Source organism: Sylvia atricapilla, chromosome 18, assembly GCF_009819655.1.
Source record: "Sylvia atricapilla isolate bSylAtr1 chromosome 18, bSylAtr1.pri, whole genome shotgun sequence".
Lineage (NCBI taxonomy): Eukaryota > Metazoa > Chordata > Aves > Passeriformes > Sylviidae > Sylvia > Sylvia atricapilla.
Window position 1 is genome coordinate 8,651,299 of NC_089157.1, and position 14,997 is coordinate 8,666,295.

A 14,997-nucleotide genomic window follows, 5' to 3' on the forward strand; every position below is an offset into this window, starting at 1 on the left:
GGCAGGGGGGCTTCGGTGAGCGGGAGGGGATCAAATCACACAATGTCGTGTTGGAAGTGGCAGCCCCAATGCCCTGTGTCCTTTCCCTCCTGTGTCTGGGAGAGAGGGAGGCAAATGAGGATGGGGATGAGAATTAGGCTTGGGGGGGATGGAACTGAGGATGAGATGGGAAAGAAGACAAGGACAGAGATGGACTGGGGATGACACTGGGATAGGGATGGGTTATGGACTGTGTGCCTGCCCAGCTCTGCTGTGCCACTCTGCCCTCCTTGGGAAGACCAGGAATTCCCAGCTCACCTGGGACACTATGCACGGCAGCCCCATGCCCCAGCAACCTCCGTGCCCAGGTGACACCCCCAGTAGCCCCATCCGACACATCCAGGAGGAGGGATGAGCTCTGTCATGGTCACCCAAGCCCACCACCTGCCCTTGTCCTGTTTCCCAACAGATTTCCAACGTGGCTGTAGAAGGGAAAATCCCAAAGGAGAATCGAGGCCCGAAGGCCCAGGGAGCCCCTCAGGTGCAGCCCTGAGATCGGGGCTGTGGCAGCGCTGGTCCAACCCCGGCAGAGGCACGGGGTGGCACAGGTCCCCTGACATCCCCTCCCTGTCGGGGCAGTGCCGCTGCCGCCGCCCCAATTAGCAGGGGAGATTACAGATCCTTCCCAAGGGGAGATTACCCTGCTCGGATCCTGCCACTTGCTCCGGCTTCTCGGCTGATTTGTCTGGGGCTGCAGCTAATCCCCTCCCGGGCAGACAGCAGATTGAGCCGCGATTCCCGCGCGGCGGCTGCCAAAAGCCCCCTGTGCTGCTGACCTCCTTCCCGGCCCGGGGCAGCTCCGCTCATCCGCCTAATCCCGGGGCGGCCGGGGGGGACAGGGGCTCCGTAACCGGGCATCTTTGGCAGAGCCCGCAGCGGCCGCACAGCCTGGCTGAGCGCCCGCCCTACCGCGCCTCGGCAGGGACGGGGACGGCGACAAGCGACAGGGACACGCTCGTGGCACGCGGCCCCGCGGGACCCCCGGGCTGCGGGCGAGGGGCGCCGGCACAGGCACGGGCAGCCAGCCGGTGAAAATCCGCATCCCCGTTATGCAACGGCGCTGATTTATTCATGCCTGAACCGGGCACTGGCCTAGAAATTAGCCGGGTGATGCTGGGGAGGGGCCGCGGAGATGCCGGGGCACACGGAGCCCCGGGAGCGGCGGGAGCACGGGCGGGCACAGCCCGGGGCCGCGGGTGGGTGTTCACCCCACAGCGGAGATGCCGCACGGGGCTCGGGGTCCTGCACCGGACAAGAGCCCCTGGCCGGGGAGGAGTGGGCTGAGCCCCTTGTCCCACGCCAGGTTCCCCAGAGCCGGGGACAGGCTCGGGGTGGCCCCAGCGGAGGCTGTGCTGGGCGGGGGTCGGAAGCGGCGCTCAGGAAACTCCTTGGAAAAGCAGCAACAGCGGAAGAAGCGCCGTGCCCGGCCTTTCCCGGCACACTGGGATGAGCTCTCCAGCCTGGCACGGTGGGGAGAGGGGAACGGAGAGCGACACGGCCACCCTCTGTGTCCCTGCCCCGGAGCTGGAGGAACTGCTCGTGCCCCACAACACCCAAATCAAGTGCCGAAGCACGGGCAGGGATATGGGCTGCCTTGGGATCACACTGCCCCCGGGAGCTGCAGCCAGGAGCCCACGCTGGGATAAACGCCAGCGTCGGGAAGTGGCCGAGCCTCTGTGCAGCTTCCTGGGGTGACAAAGGGTCCCTCCGTGGCTCCATGTGACCGTGGGGGCCCTGACAGTGCTACCATGGGGTAGGGGGAGGCTCCAGCCCAGCGCAGGGACCAGCAGGACGGATGGGAAACACCAGGACTCAGCTGAGAAAACATCTGCCGGCCCCCGCTCCGAGGGTGGGACCAGAGCAGCCGCACACACCCGGCCGAGAGGAAACAGATGCCACCGGCCCAGCCCAGGCATTTCCCGGCCCTGTCAGGGGGTGTTGAGGAATCTGCAGGTAGCAGAGGCTGTGGGATCACATCCTGCCCTGGCTCTGCCTCCCTGCAGCCTACTGGCTCTTTCAGTTTAGAATGGGAAACAAGGCATAGATTGCGGTGGTGGGCACCCTCAGAGCAAAGGGAGCATCTTGGGATGCAGGAATGGGGTGGGGAAGGTGGGAATGGCCACAGACCTCGTGGAAGAGCCACTCGTGCCCTGGCACTGGTGTGCACAAGTACAGAAACAGCTGTAGAAACCAGAAGAGATTTATTATCAGAACAAAACTCCCAAACATCTAAAGGCCACCAAGTGTTCCAGCACGGCCACGGCATTGGGACCAGGCTGTGAACAAGGAAGAGGGAAGGGAGAGCCTGACCCTGGCCCCAGCCCTGCTCCCTGCCCGGCAGGATGGTCACTCTGCAGCCAGCTGCCGCTGCTGCTCCAGCAGGGATTCCAGGAGGTTGGCTCTCTGCACGGCTGCCTGCAATGGAGCACAGCACAGGGGAGAGAGAGCTCGCAGTGCCCCACACAGGCACAGCCAGGGCAGGGCCAGGGAGCCCTCACTCACCTCGTACTGCTTCCGCAGGCTGCTCATGCTCTCCTCCTTCCTCAGCACTGCCGCCTTCACCCTGACATGGACACGGGGGGCTGAGCACCCCACTGCCAACCACTGGCTGGGCCCTGCCCCAGGGGGGAATTCAGCCCCAGGAGCTCAGCCCCTCTCCCGTGTGTGCTAGCACACACTGGCAGAACCTTTATGCTATTGGTAGCTGCTGTGTAGTGTGGACTGAATTCTCTACAGGAAAAGGGGCACATTAGCTTCCTAAGGTTTAGTTATCATAGATTTTTGGGGATGTCCCAGCTGCCCTCAGCCTCTGTGGCTGTGCTCTGACCCTGGGCCCTGCCCCTCTGGAGATCACATGGCTGCAGCCACAAGTATCATGTGTGAGCCATGGAGAGCCCCCAGGAGGTGACAGTAATCCTGGCCAGGGCTCCTGCCAGGGAGGAACACAGAGCTGTGCTCCACTGGCCTCTCCTGGCACTCCTGTCCTCCATGCAGGCACAAGAGCAGCCCTGGGGACAGGATGGCACAAAGCAGTGACAAGGGACAGAGGATTCAGGGTGGCAGAGCTGCAGCCAGTCAGGCAAGGCTCCTCTGCCCGGTTTGCCCGGACAGGGCTGGAAGCTGTTCCTGAGGATGCAGCACTGAGCTCCTGCCCCACAACACCTGGGCTCCCTCACCTCCTGTGCACCTCCTCCAGCTCCCGGTCCTTCTCCCGCAGCAGCCTGTCCAGCTCCAGGTGCTGCCGGGCCCTCAGCTCCGCCAGCTCCGCCTTCAGCCGTGCGCTCTCCTCCTCCGTCCCCACCAGCCTGTCTGCAAAGTCCTGCCACAACACCTCAGTCAGCCTCTGTGCCCCTGGGACAGCTGCTCCTGCACATCCAGGCACGGGCCAGGCAGGGCTCTGGCTCTGCTCGTGTCTCACCTTGCGGATCTCCTCCAGCTCCTGCTCCTTGTGCTTCAGCAGGCCCTGCAGCCGGATGCTCTCCCCTTCCAGCTCGGCCAGCCGCCCCTTGAGCTCATTGCAGCGCTCCTGCAGCTTCCTCTCCGACCGCTCCAGCTCCTGCAGCTCCACCTCGTACTTGTCTCGGATCCTCTTGATCCTGTGGGCAGGAAGGACAGGCAGCCTGGCTCATCCCAGCCCCATTCCTCCACAGCAGCAAGGGCAGAGCTGCCCCACAAGAGATCCAGGGCTGTTTCCTCAGGTGAGAGGTAAACTTTGTCCCTGTGAGCTGCTCCTTCCTGCACTAACAGTGCTCCAGAGCTCACTGGAGAGATGCCCAGGGGACAGGGAAAAGGGACCAGCCCCTGGAGGACCTGGAACCTCCCTCCTCCCTTTCCCCCTCACCTGTTCTCTGCTGCCCTCTCGCACTCCTCCTTGGCCAGGGACGTGTCAGCCTCCAGGCGCTGGATCACCAGCTCGATCTCTTTGTCCCTCTCCTTCCTCATCTCCTCCCGCAGCTCCCGCTCCCGAGAGAGCAGCCAGGCTTCCTGGAATGGAGACAGCAAACGTGGCCTCAAATTCCTCTCACAGCTCATGGGTGGCACCTTTGGAGGACAGCTCTTGCCATTACCTCCTTCTTCACATAGTTGGCCTCCCAGGTCTGCTTCTCCAGCTCCAGCTGGTCCTTCAGCACCTTCAGTTCTGCCTGTGAGGAGAAGGGAAAACAACAGCTCAGCCCTGGGACCTTCCTGTGCTGCCTGGGGCTGTCCCTGTGGGGTCCGAGGCTTGGAGGTGCCAGCACCCAAAGGGCTGGAGGTGAGGGGGAACCAGACCTGGTGCCGCCTCTCCTGGTCCTCCTTCTCCTTGGAGTACTCGTCCCGCAGCGTCCGGGTGAGGGCCGAGCTGTTGGCCTCCAGCTGCCGCCGCAGCTCCTCTGCCTCTGCTCGCTGCCTGCACAGACACAGCTCCCAGCATCCACACCAGCACCTCTGCCCACGGGAGCTTGCCCCAGGGAGCCCACGGCTCCAGGGCTGCCCCCAGGCCCCAGCCTGCTCACCTGGCTGCCTGCTGGCTCAGCCGCTCCTTCTCCTCGGCCACCTCGGCATAGAGCCGGCGCCGCTGCAGCTCCAGTGCCTGCTCCTCCTGCTCCAGCTGCTGCTCACACCTGTGGGACACAGATACCCCAGGGATGTGCCTTTGAGCACTCAGCCTCTTCTCCCCCTGCCCTTCATGATGCCAGAGTACGCTCCCAGCTCAGCGGCATCGCCCGCCTGAGCCCGGTGGAGAGAAAGAGGCTGCTCCCCATGGAGCTGCAAATATCGCGATCCCGATGAGCACAACACCGCAGAGCCGTGAGCCCCCCAGAGTGACACACCTCTGCCGGGCCAGCTCCCGCTCCCGCTGGCTCTGCTCCTCCTTCTGGCGCTCCAGCAGCCCCCGCAGCTCCTGCGCCTGCCGCCCGTAGTGCTGCGCCGCCCGCTCGTCTGACCGCAGCAGCTCGGCCTCGTGCAGCAGCTTCAGCTGCCGGATGTCCTCGCGGTGCTTGGCCACCAGCTTCTGGATCTCCGGCTCCAGCCCTGCCACAGTGGGAAGGACGGGCACGGCTCAGCCAGGATCCCACCTCAGGGCCCTCAGCCAGCTCAGGGGGATGAGCACAGAGGGGGTTTTTTGCCCTCTGGCATCTGCTCCACCACAAACAGGGAGCAAACACTGCCGACACCAAGCAGCTCTTCCCAGTCTCTCCTGCACCACTCTGGCACAGGCCCGGCTCCAGCTGCTGCTGAGGGAACCTGCCCGTACCTTTCACCGTGATTTCTTTGATCTTTTTGGTTTTCTCCTCAATCCACTTCTCCCGTCGGACTTTCTCAGTTGCGCTCATGAGTTCCTTCAGTTTCTTAATCTCCTGTTTGGAAGCAAAAGCGAAAACCTCAGAGAAGCTGGGAGAGAAAAACCCTGGGACTTGGGCTGTTGTCAAGGAAGCTGTGGAGCTGCACACAGAAACATGCACAGCCCTGGCCATGTGTGTTCTCCCAGCCCAGAGAACTGGCCACACACTCTCCCAGTGCCTTCTCCTCTAACCCCTTGGCAAAGTGCTCACTGCCAAGACATGAGAGCCACCAAACAGAGAGGGATGGGGAACTCAGGGCTGCCAAGGGTCCCTGCATGCAGGGCAGCCCATCTGTCCCTGTGTGATGGTGCCTTCCTCTCCAGCCTTCCCTCTCCCTGCCATGGAAAACCCTCTGGCAGGGGCTGGAGCAGGGCCAGAGCAGAGCAGGGCACGAGAGGAGAGGGCAAGGCACAAAAGAGAGCAAAGACCACATTTACCTCACAAAAGGGGCCCAAAGTGCGCCAGACCTGGGGAGAAAGAAAGGAGGGGATGGAGAGAGAAGGGGAATGGTGGGGGAGAGGCAAATCCACACAGCCATGTCTGTGGGAGCCATGGGCAGGGCAGAGCTGGGCAGGAGTCCACGGGGGAGAGCGGTGACAGCACAAGGGACAAGGACAGGCACCAGCCAAGGGACTGGCCAGGAGCCTGTGTGGTTGGAGCCTGCTCCAGAGACCAAGGAACCCCCATGGTCTGGCCAGCCATGAGCTCAGCCCCAAGGTCAAGGACAAGCAGGGATTGGGATGGCAGAGCTGGGATGAGCCCAGTGGTGCTGCCTTCTTGCCAGGCCTGGCACAGGGTGAGCTGAGCTGTCTCCATCCACAGGAGAAGCAAAATTCCTCCATGGCACTGGGTTTGTGCCAGCACCATACCCTGGTCACCCCCAGCCTGGGAGAGCTCTGCCTTCAGCGGGATCATGGAATGATGGAAAGGTATGGGTTGGAAAGGACCTAAAGCTCATCCAGTTCCAAACCCTGCCATGGCCAGGGACACATTCCACTATCCCAGGTTGCTCCAAGCTCTGTCCAACCTGCCCTTGGACACTTCCAGGGATGCAGGGGCAGCCACAGCTGCTCTGGGCACCCTGTGCCAGGTGTTGGGGAAGGGTCTTTCCAAGCAGAGCCTGGGAGCTTGCACTGTCCCTTGGTCAGTACCACACTCTTGGCCCTGGGCAGCAGAAGACAGAAGCCTTTTGGGGAGCCAGGACAAAGCTCTGTGGTGACAAGGACCTTCTGCGCACAGGGAAAAGTTTCTTGGAATGTCCAGGTCCCACAGAGGTGACAGAGACTTTCGTGCTCCCATTTGAGCAAAATCAGCATGCATGTGTCCCTCCACCTTCCCTGTCCCCTCACCAGCTCGTGCTGCTCCTGCATCTGGGTGATCTTCTGGCCATACTTGTGGTCCACCTGTTTCAGCTCTGCCACCACGGCCTCACACTTCTCACTCAGCACCTTCTTGTCATCAAGGAGCTGGGCAGGGCGAGGAGCCAGCATCAGGCAGGTGCAACCACCTCAGCCTCTGCCTGCAGGGGTTGGGATGAGGGATTACCTGGTCAATGAAGGCCAGGTGCCTCTGGATAGCTGCCTCATACTGCTCCCTCTGCAGCCTGAGCTGGTGGCTGAGCTCCTTCTCGGTCTGTTTGACGTGTCGGTCGGTCAGTTCCCGCTGCTGAGTCTGTGGGGAGTCAAACAGCCACGACATGGAAATCACCAGCAGCCCAGGAAAATGAGGGACAGAGCTAAAGGAAAGCCCTTTAAAGGAGGTGCTCACATCTCCCACCCCTGCCAGCAGGAGCACCCAGCCCTCCCAGAACAGAGGAGAAGGGAGTTTAGCCCAGGTCCCCTCCAACCCAAGCAATTCCATGATGCTGTAAAATCAAGGGATAGTCCTGATCATGTGCTTCATAGCCCCAAGAACCACAAGTGAGGCTGACACACCAGAGCAGTCTGCAGCAGGCTGATGGCTCTCTTCTTCTCCTCCACTTCCAGCTTCAGTCTCATCATGGAGCTTGTCACCTCTGTGGCAACAGCCGACACCTGCTCCACATGAGCCAGCTCCTCTTCCAAAAGGAAGCCCTGCCACAGCAGAAAAAACAGTGAAAAGGTGATAAAACCACACAAAATGAGGACAGGGAGATGGGGGATGATTCCCACCAGGAATGGATTCCCAGAGCACAGGCAGACTCACCTCCCGCTGTGTGGCTGAGGCAGCTGACCTGGGCCTCTCCTGCTCTGACTTCTCCATCTCATCCAGGAAACTGATGATGCTTTGGAGCTTGGCCTCCGAGAGCAGAGCCCCGTCCTCAGGGACCCCTGGTGGGTGGTTCAGCTTCCCAAACTTCTCCAAGTTATCAGCAGTCAGGGAGTTGGAGCTGGGCTCCTGCTGGGAATTCACCGTGGTGAATGAGCACCCAGGCTTGGGAGAAGAGGTGCTGGCTTTTCTCCATCACTGGAGCCCAGTCCTCCCACTGCAGCCCAGTAACCAGCCTGATCCTCTGGGCTAAACCCTGTCCCACCACCATTGCTGCTGTTCCTTGCAAATGTCCAAGAAGCCCTCAATGCACCAAACAATTCCTCTACCACCTGCAAACTCCTCCAAACTCGTCTATCACCCACTCCAAGCTCCTCCACCACCTTTCCTGGCAGCACCCTGTTTCTCACCAGGCAGCTGACACTGTCCAAGGATGGACACAGCAGTCTCATCCCCCAGCTCACCCTGTCCATCCAGGCACATCTGTCTTTCTTGAGGAGTTTGGGTGGGGGCAGCAGCTCTGGCTCCTCCTCCAGCAGCCGGAGTGTGTCCAGCAGCTCATTGAGCGTGACCTTGGAGGGAGCCCTGCTGCCAGCAGTCACTGCTGTCTCCAGGTCCTCGTTACCTGTCCCCCTGGAGCTCACATCCTAAGGCAGAAGGTGACAGAGAGTTTTCTGGGTCTCCCCAGAAGCCAGCAAAGGCTCTGATGTTGCCCTGGCAGAGCAGCTGGGCCTCCAGGAGGCACAGCCAGACCCACCTGCAGCTTGTCTTCTGCCCCGGGGTCCAGCGAGGGCACGGAGCCAAGAGCTCCCAGGCTGCTTCCTTCCAGCTCCCCGGCTGCCGAGGGGGAATTGGCCTCTGCAGGAACCAGACTGTTCTCAGGCACTCACCCCAGCCAGCCCCTGGGAAGCAGCTCCTCAGAGCAAACAGCTCCTTGACCCCTCCTTCCCCTCACTCCCAAAGCTCTGGGGACACACCGGAGGGACTCACCAGCATTATTTGCTTTGGTGAGGCTGCCTGCTGGGCTGACGTTCCTGGCTGAGGCAGGTTTGGCACCAGGCTTCTTCTTGGGCACCCTCCTGCTCTCCTTCACCAGCACCACCTCTTCTGCTGAGCGCTTCATCTCCAAGGCCTTTTGGGCCCTTTTCTGCTGCAGCTCCTGCGGGGACAGAGCAGCCATCGATGTCCTGAAGTTTTGGGAAGGCACAAGCCTGTGTTTGCAAGGATGTGGCAGCGTTTTTGCATCCTCCAGCTGCTCACTGATGTGTCTCCCCTCAACCCCCCTCCCCGATGGAACATGATTCCAATTAGGGCAAAGAAAATTTGGGGTTTAAAACATCTCCAGATCTACTGCCAACTCCTGCAGCCTGTGCCAACCCCATCTGCACCACCAGCTGCAAGAGCAGGGTGACAATGACGTGTTACTTCCTGCCAAGGGACATGGAGTGGTACTCAGCCCTCTCCAGAGGGACCCTGCTCCTGAGGAGGGTCCCATTCCCAGGGCATACACACCCTTGGCCATTCCACGGAGCTTAGTCTCCCTGTCTCAACGTGGTCACCATTTTCCTGAGAACTACACAGAAACCAGCACTGTCTCCACAAGCTCAGAATGAGCTGCCAAGGCTTGGCAGGAGCACAGCAGGAAACCACTCTGTGGCACCTCCATCTCCGGAGGGAGCACTCCATTTCCAAGGCTGGCTCTGATCCTGCCCCACGCCAAGGCTCTGGAGATGCAATGAGGCCTCTCACTGCCAACAAATGGTGTCACACAGGCCTGGGCCTGGCCCTACCTGGATGGCAGCGTGCCGGGCCAGGCGTGCCTTCTCCTCTCGGATCTTCCGGCGTTCCTCGTCCTTCCTCTCCTGCAAATCCAGGATATTCCCCTCCTCCATCCGCTGCTGCCTTTCCTTCCAGAGAGGAGGGTCAGAAATGTTACTGAGAGTTCTCCAGCACCCACCACTGAGAAGTGTGAGGGGCACCCACACTTGGTTCACCCTATATCCAGGCTTTCCATCCTCCCCTCTGTGTAGGTGAGGAGCCTGCAGCACAGCTCCACTTTGGAGCAACTCATTTTCTTGAGATCCACAACGCTATTATGATTATTATTATTATTATTACTATTATATCATCATCTGGGTCTGCAACCACCAAAGAGACAAGGCTTAAAAATAGACTCACACGCAAGAGCAGTGGAGCTTTTCATTACTGGGATAAATAATTGAACACAAAGAAACACAAATAGCTGCAAAACCCTGTCACTCTAACAAGCCACCTCATTAGGGATTCATTAGGATGAGCCAAGAAGGGCATCCCTTCTCTGGCCACCAGTTTGGTCCCGACAATGGCAGTGCAGGGAGACTTGTGCTGCTACTGCCAGTGTCTGACTGCCCCCAGTCAGGGGGCTGGGGGAACTGGAGCTGTGTGGTGCTGAGGCTTTGGGCCTCAGCTCCTGCTGGAACCCAGCCCAGGCTAATCCCTGGACACAGCCAGCACAGCCCTGAGGGAACGGGACCTTCCCCACCTCTCTGGAGCAAGGAGGGGCTGGTTGGACGCAAAGCCAGACCTCCCTTGACTCTCACAGCCCAGGTCTGGGGATTAAAGGGACCCCAACTGCGTGGCCAGTGGGATGTGGGTGTTGGGTGATCTGGGCTACAGAGCAGGGGACAGGACCAACCTCCCTCTTGGCAGCCATCAGGCGCCCCAGAGCCGCAGCCGCCGTCCTGTGCCGCTGGGAGTGCCGCCGGTACCAGCGCTGGATGGTGACAGCAGCCAGGTTCACCTGCTGGATGAACCTGTGGGCACAGGGAGGGAGGGTCAGCACTGCCCCGGGTGCAGCAGAGCACAGACCGTTTCCCCACAGCACCAGGACCTGCAGGTGCACTCAGAGTGGCCTTTCCCCAGGGTGAAATCCCACAGGACATCCCCTGGAGCTCCTCACACCTCCTGGCACTGTCCTCCTGCCCCTTCACTCACCTCTCGGCCTCCTCCTCGGTCACCTCCCTCCTCCGGGGAACACTGCTGCCACTGCTGCTGCTGTTGTTGTTGTGGGTCATGATGTTGTTGCTGGAGAAATTCTTCTGAGACTTCACGAAGCTGCTGCTGCCTTCCCCGTCCTCATTCGAGGTCGCTTTGACGACATTGCTGGGACAGAAGATGAAGCCACTCAGTCCTGTCCTGCGCCACACACGACCCCAGGGCCAGCCCAGCTGCAGAGCCAGGACATTCCCCACACTCACTTGAGGGAACTGGGAGCCTGGTTGGAGCTCTTGGGAGCAGGGCCCTTCTCAGCAGTGGAGTAGTTGTTGTGCACCATGGTGGTGACGCAGTTGCCCATTGCGCCCTTGTTGCTCCTTGTGTGGAGGGACCAGGAGTGTCAGAAACAGCACCTTCCCTCCCTGGCTGTTTTCTCCATGCAGTTCTGCCCACCCTCCCCCTCAGGACCCTCTGTCCTACCTGTTGTTGGCAGTGAAGTTGGCAGCCAGGAGCACTGTGGCTTCCTTTCTCCTCATGCCCGAGGGTGGCTCCAGGCTGTGGGAGCCAGAGGGTCCTGGGAATGCCCGGGGCTGGTCATCCTGCCATGGAGTCAGCATGGGATAAGAGCACCAAACCCATCTCCTCAAACTCCACCAGGAGCACAGAGCCGACCTGGCCCACCCACTCCCACGGCCTGCCATCCTCACCAGGATATTCCATGTGGTTTTCTTTTCTGGGGAGGTTTTGCTCAGAGGTGCCAATTTCTTCCTTCCTCCTGAATCACCCTCAAAAAACGCCAGGAAGTCTTCTGTCTGCTCCGAGCTTTATCCACACACAGGGAAGGCAGAGAGGAGAGAACAGGGGTTCTGGGATAACTCACAGCCATAGGACACACTCTGGCTATAGAGGGCACTTGGATACTCCAGTGTGACAGGGGAGAAAGGGGCTGGAGAATCACTACATGGCCACAAAATCTACAAATGACTTGTTTTTACACAGAGCTTTGGGTTCCAGGGTGGTGTGTGGTGATAGGGATGGGCACAGACCAACAGGAGAATGGAAAATCCCAACTCAGAGGACACTGGAAACAGAGAACTTCTGTCTCCTCACACAGCCCAGTTATGGCCTGGAGGGTCCATGAGGGCTGTTGGAATCAAACGGAATGTTTTTTGTCACAACCACAGAAATATATTCCATTTCCCCAAATAGAAATTCTTCCCTGTGATGGTATTGAGGCCTTGGCACAGGCTGCCCACAGAAGCTGGGCACTACTCTGACAGAGAAGGCCCAGGCCAAATTGCATGGGGCTTGGAGCAACCTGGTCTCATGGAAGGTGATCTTGAATAGGACTTTAAGGTCAGGCTGTTCTGTGATCCTATGAAACCCTAAACAAGGGATGTCCTCTTCAAAAAAATAACCGAAACGCCAGACCTTGGTTTTCCAGGGCTAGTTTTTCACTTCTGATGTGCACTACAGAGCTTAGGGTATTTTGGAAAGACTCCCCTTCCCCCAGAGGACCAGAGAGGTTGGACACATGGGTGGGGTGTCCCCCAGTGCCACCCACAGGACAGACAGACCCATGTCCGTGGCTGGGGCTGTACCTGTGTGAGCTGTTCACCCGCTGGTTCACCTGGGTGGTGCTGTTGGACCTGCGCAGGTTGTTCATGGCCCGGGATCCCGCATCTTCCTGCGGAGAGCAGGGATAAATCCAGCAGCCAGGTTCAGGAGGAGCTCAGGCAGGCTCCCCCACCCTCTCACCCAGTGGGACATGGAGTTCCCACTCCCCCAGGGCTGCCAAGCTCTCCTTGAGGCAGTGGGCAATGACGCCTCGCTCGGGCGCTGCTGAGCCAGCAGGAACATGTTCCTTAGCACAAGCTCCTGGGAACAAGGGAATGCTGCCAAGGGATTACTCAGCACCAAGCTCAGACTGTCTGCTGCTGGATCCTGATGGAGCCCAGCAAGCACCTGGGGCTTGTTCCCTCTGTGGAACCCCCACTCAGGAGCCCTCGGTGTGGCAGGAACAGGGGGTGCCCCACGAGGTGCAGGCTGGGCCTGACATCCCAGCAGGAGACACCAGGAAATAGGGAGTTTCCAGATGGAAATTGGCACAGGGAGGTGAAGGGCAAGGAAGGGAAAAGATAGAATCCCGATGCTCCCTACTTCTGCATCAAGGAGTGATCACCGAGGGCGGTGCCACAACAAAGCCAGGCTGGTGCTCGGGAAACCACAGCGGGAGGGACATGGACCTGCCTGGAGCCATCCCATACCCCAGGCACAGGAGGGGGAAGGACAGGGGCTCACCGGGGCGTTCCTCTTGGCCTTGCCATCGGCAGCCACGGACACGGAGCGTGCCATGAGCTTGGCAGGAGAGGCGCTGCCGGGGCGCCGCGACACCGGTGCCGGGAGCCCCGTCAGGATCAGGTCTGCCACCTCAGAGCTCTGGACAGAGCAGCAGCTCCGGGTGCTCTTCATGCTGGAGCAGGAGGAAAGAGCCCTGGAAGCAGAGCACAGAGAGAGGGGAAGGTGTGGAGCATCCAGCCTTAGAACCAGGTGTTCCGGCAAACACCGACACACAGAGTTGGAATTGCTTCCCAAGAGGACAAAATACCCTCCTACAAATTGCCACGTGGCAAATAACCCCAAGCACAGCCCTGCAGAGGCTCCAGGTGAACTCCCCACTGTTTTCCTCCAACCCTACGGCTGTCCATGAGCTGCTGTCACATTTATGGGCTGGAATTCCAGCAGAGGACTAAAGGAATGGAAAAGCCCTGCTCCTCATCCCTTGCTCCTTCACCCCACACAGCCCACAGCTGCCAGAGGATCACACGGGCCCAGAATAGTCCTATCTGTGTAGGCTGCAGGTTCCGCTCACCCCACATCCCCTTCAGGCTGGGATGCTGAAGAACCAGAGCAGCTCCCAAGGGATCCTCCCTGCCAAGCTCCCAATCCTTGCCAAGAGTTTGTTCAGAAGTGTCCGTGCCCTCTCAGGGGGCACAGGAAGAGCTGGGTCTCTCCCACCTCGAGGCAGCACATTCCCACCTTTTCCCCACTGCACTCTCCAAGCCCCGGTGCTGATCCAGAGAAAGACCAGATCGCTTTATTTCTTTACATTTATACACTGTCCCTAAACCCTCTCCCCTGGCAGCCCTGGCTTTCCCTCTCAGGGCTCCACCACAGCCCTTGGCAATGCCTCGGGCTCCACAGCCTGGGGAAACAAACAGCTCCCATGGAAACCGCTGGGCTCACGGCAGGAAAATGGGCTCAGGAGCCTAAGCCCAGCACAGCACCCTGAGCCCCCAGCCCCACAAATCCCTGAAGCTCAGACTCCCAAGCGTTAAAGCCCCCATGGCCCCAACCCTCCCTATGACCCAGAGACAAGCCCTGCCATGAAGCTCCCAAATCCCTGAGACCCTCAGGATCACCCACACCTTTCCTCTGAGCTCCCAAACCCAGACTCCCCAAATTCCCCCACTCCCAAGGCCGAGGACCCCAGCCATAGGTCCAAGCCAAGCTCTCAGTTCCTAGATGCCCCCAGGATCTCCGAGGCCACCCATCCCCAAACCCCCCCAAGTTCCACAGCCCCACCAAGAGCCACAGGGCACCCAAGCCCCCCATGACTCCCCAGACCCCTCCCCAAGACCCCGGAAAACCCAGCCCCAAGCCTCCATGACCTCAGCACATATCTCCAGGCCTCATGACCCAGATCCCTCCAGGACCCCCCAACTCCCGATCCCTGCAGACCCCCAGCCCAGACCCCAGGCCCCAAACCCACCAAGCCCCCCCAAACCCCCAGACCTCAACCCCTCACGACCACGGTAATGGGGTCCACGCACCCACACGCGGGTGAGACCCCCGCGCTCCGGGAGGGATGCTGAGAGTGAGGAGCTGACCCTGTGCCCGCTCCCTCTGGAACTGCCTTTGCTCCCCTGGAGCCCCCTCAGCCGCCATTAAATGCCCCCAGCCCCTCACCTAGGGCCGCGCTCCGGCCACAGCCATTGGGCGGGGCTGGCGGCGGGCGACCAATGAGAAGGGAGGAAAGGGCGGTAGAAGAGACGCGATTGGCTGAGGGTAAGGAGGGAGGCGGGAATAAGGGGGGATGGATGAGGGAGGTGTGGTCAGTTGAGGGGGCGGGGCTTTAGAGGGTGCGAGCCAATGGGACGGGAGTGTGGAAATAGGCGCGGCTTTGGAGGGCGGGGAAAACGGGCGGGGCTTGGCCCACGTGGGCGGGGGCACCATGGGATTTTTGGGGCGAAAATAGGGATTTTGGGGACTCGAGAGGGAGACTGGGGCTGCTGGGGGGGCTGTGAGTGGGGAGAGCTGTGAGGAAGATAGGGGATTCATAGGGCTACTGGGGGTAGGTGGGTTGGGGAGGGGGAACTATGGGGTAGGGGGGGGGGGGCATTGGATTATTTGG

At 60.2% G+C, this 14,997-nt stretch overlaps 1 protein-coding gene across 3 annotated transcripts; it reads right to left on the minus strand.

Annotated features, from left to right (window-relative positions):
* Positions 1 to 2,223: 2,223 nt before the first annotated feature.
* On the minus strand, positions 2,224 to 14,922 carry CEP131 (centrosomal protein 131). 3 transcript variants are annotated; one of them, XM_066332280.1, is made up of 27 exons: positions 14,553 to 14,922; positions 12,885 to 13,077; positions 12,185 to 12,270; positions 11,291 to 11,405; positions 11,064 to 11,182; positions 10,847 to 10,960; positions 10,584 to 10,751; positions 10,285 to 10,402; positions 9,401 to 9,517; positions 8,601 to 8,769; positions 8,368 to 8,468; positions 8,075 to 8,257; positions 7,548 to 7,739; positions 7,298 to 7,435; positions 6,909 to 7,034; positions 6,713 to 6,829; positions 5,801 to 5,830; positions 5,276 to 5,378; positions 4,851 to 5,052; positions 4,533 to 4,640; positions 4,309 to 4,426; positions 4,107 to 4,181; positions 3,881 to 4,023; positions 3,458 to 3,635; positions 3,216 to 3,358; positions 2,542 to 2,602; positions 2,224 to 2,454 (listed from the first exon to the last, which is right to left on the minus strand). In XM_066332280.1, exons 2-27 carry the CDS (start codon positions 13,053 to 13,055, stop codon positions 2,386 to 2,388), a joined length of 3,264 nt encoding a protein of 1,087 aa, XP_066188377.1. In that variant the 5' UTR covers positions 13,056 to 13,077; positions 14,553 to 14,922; the 3' UTR covers positions 2,224 to 2,385. The 3 variants fall into 3 exon arrangements, with proteins under 3 accessions (XP_066188377.1, XP_066188379.1, XP_066188378.1); XM_066332282.1 differs by lacking the exon at positions 14,553 to 14,922 and adding an exon at positions 14,417 to 14,480 and having other exon boundaries at positions 7,548 to 7,742; XM_066332281.1 differs by lacking the exon at positions 5,801 to 5,830 and having other exon boundaries at positions 14,553 to 14,921.
* Between the last annotated feature and the right edge of the window lie 75 nt (positions 14,923 to 14,997).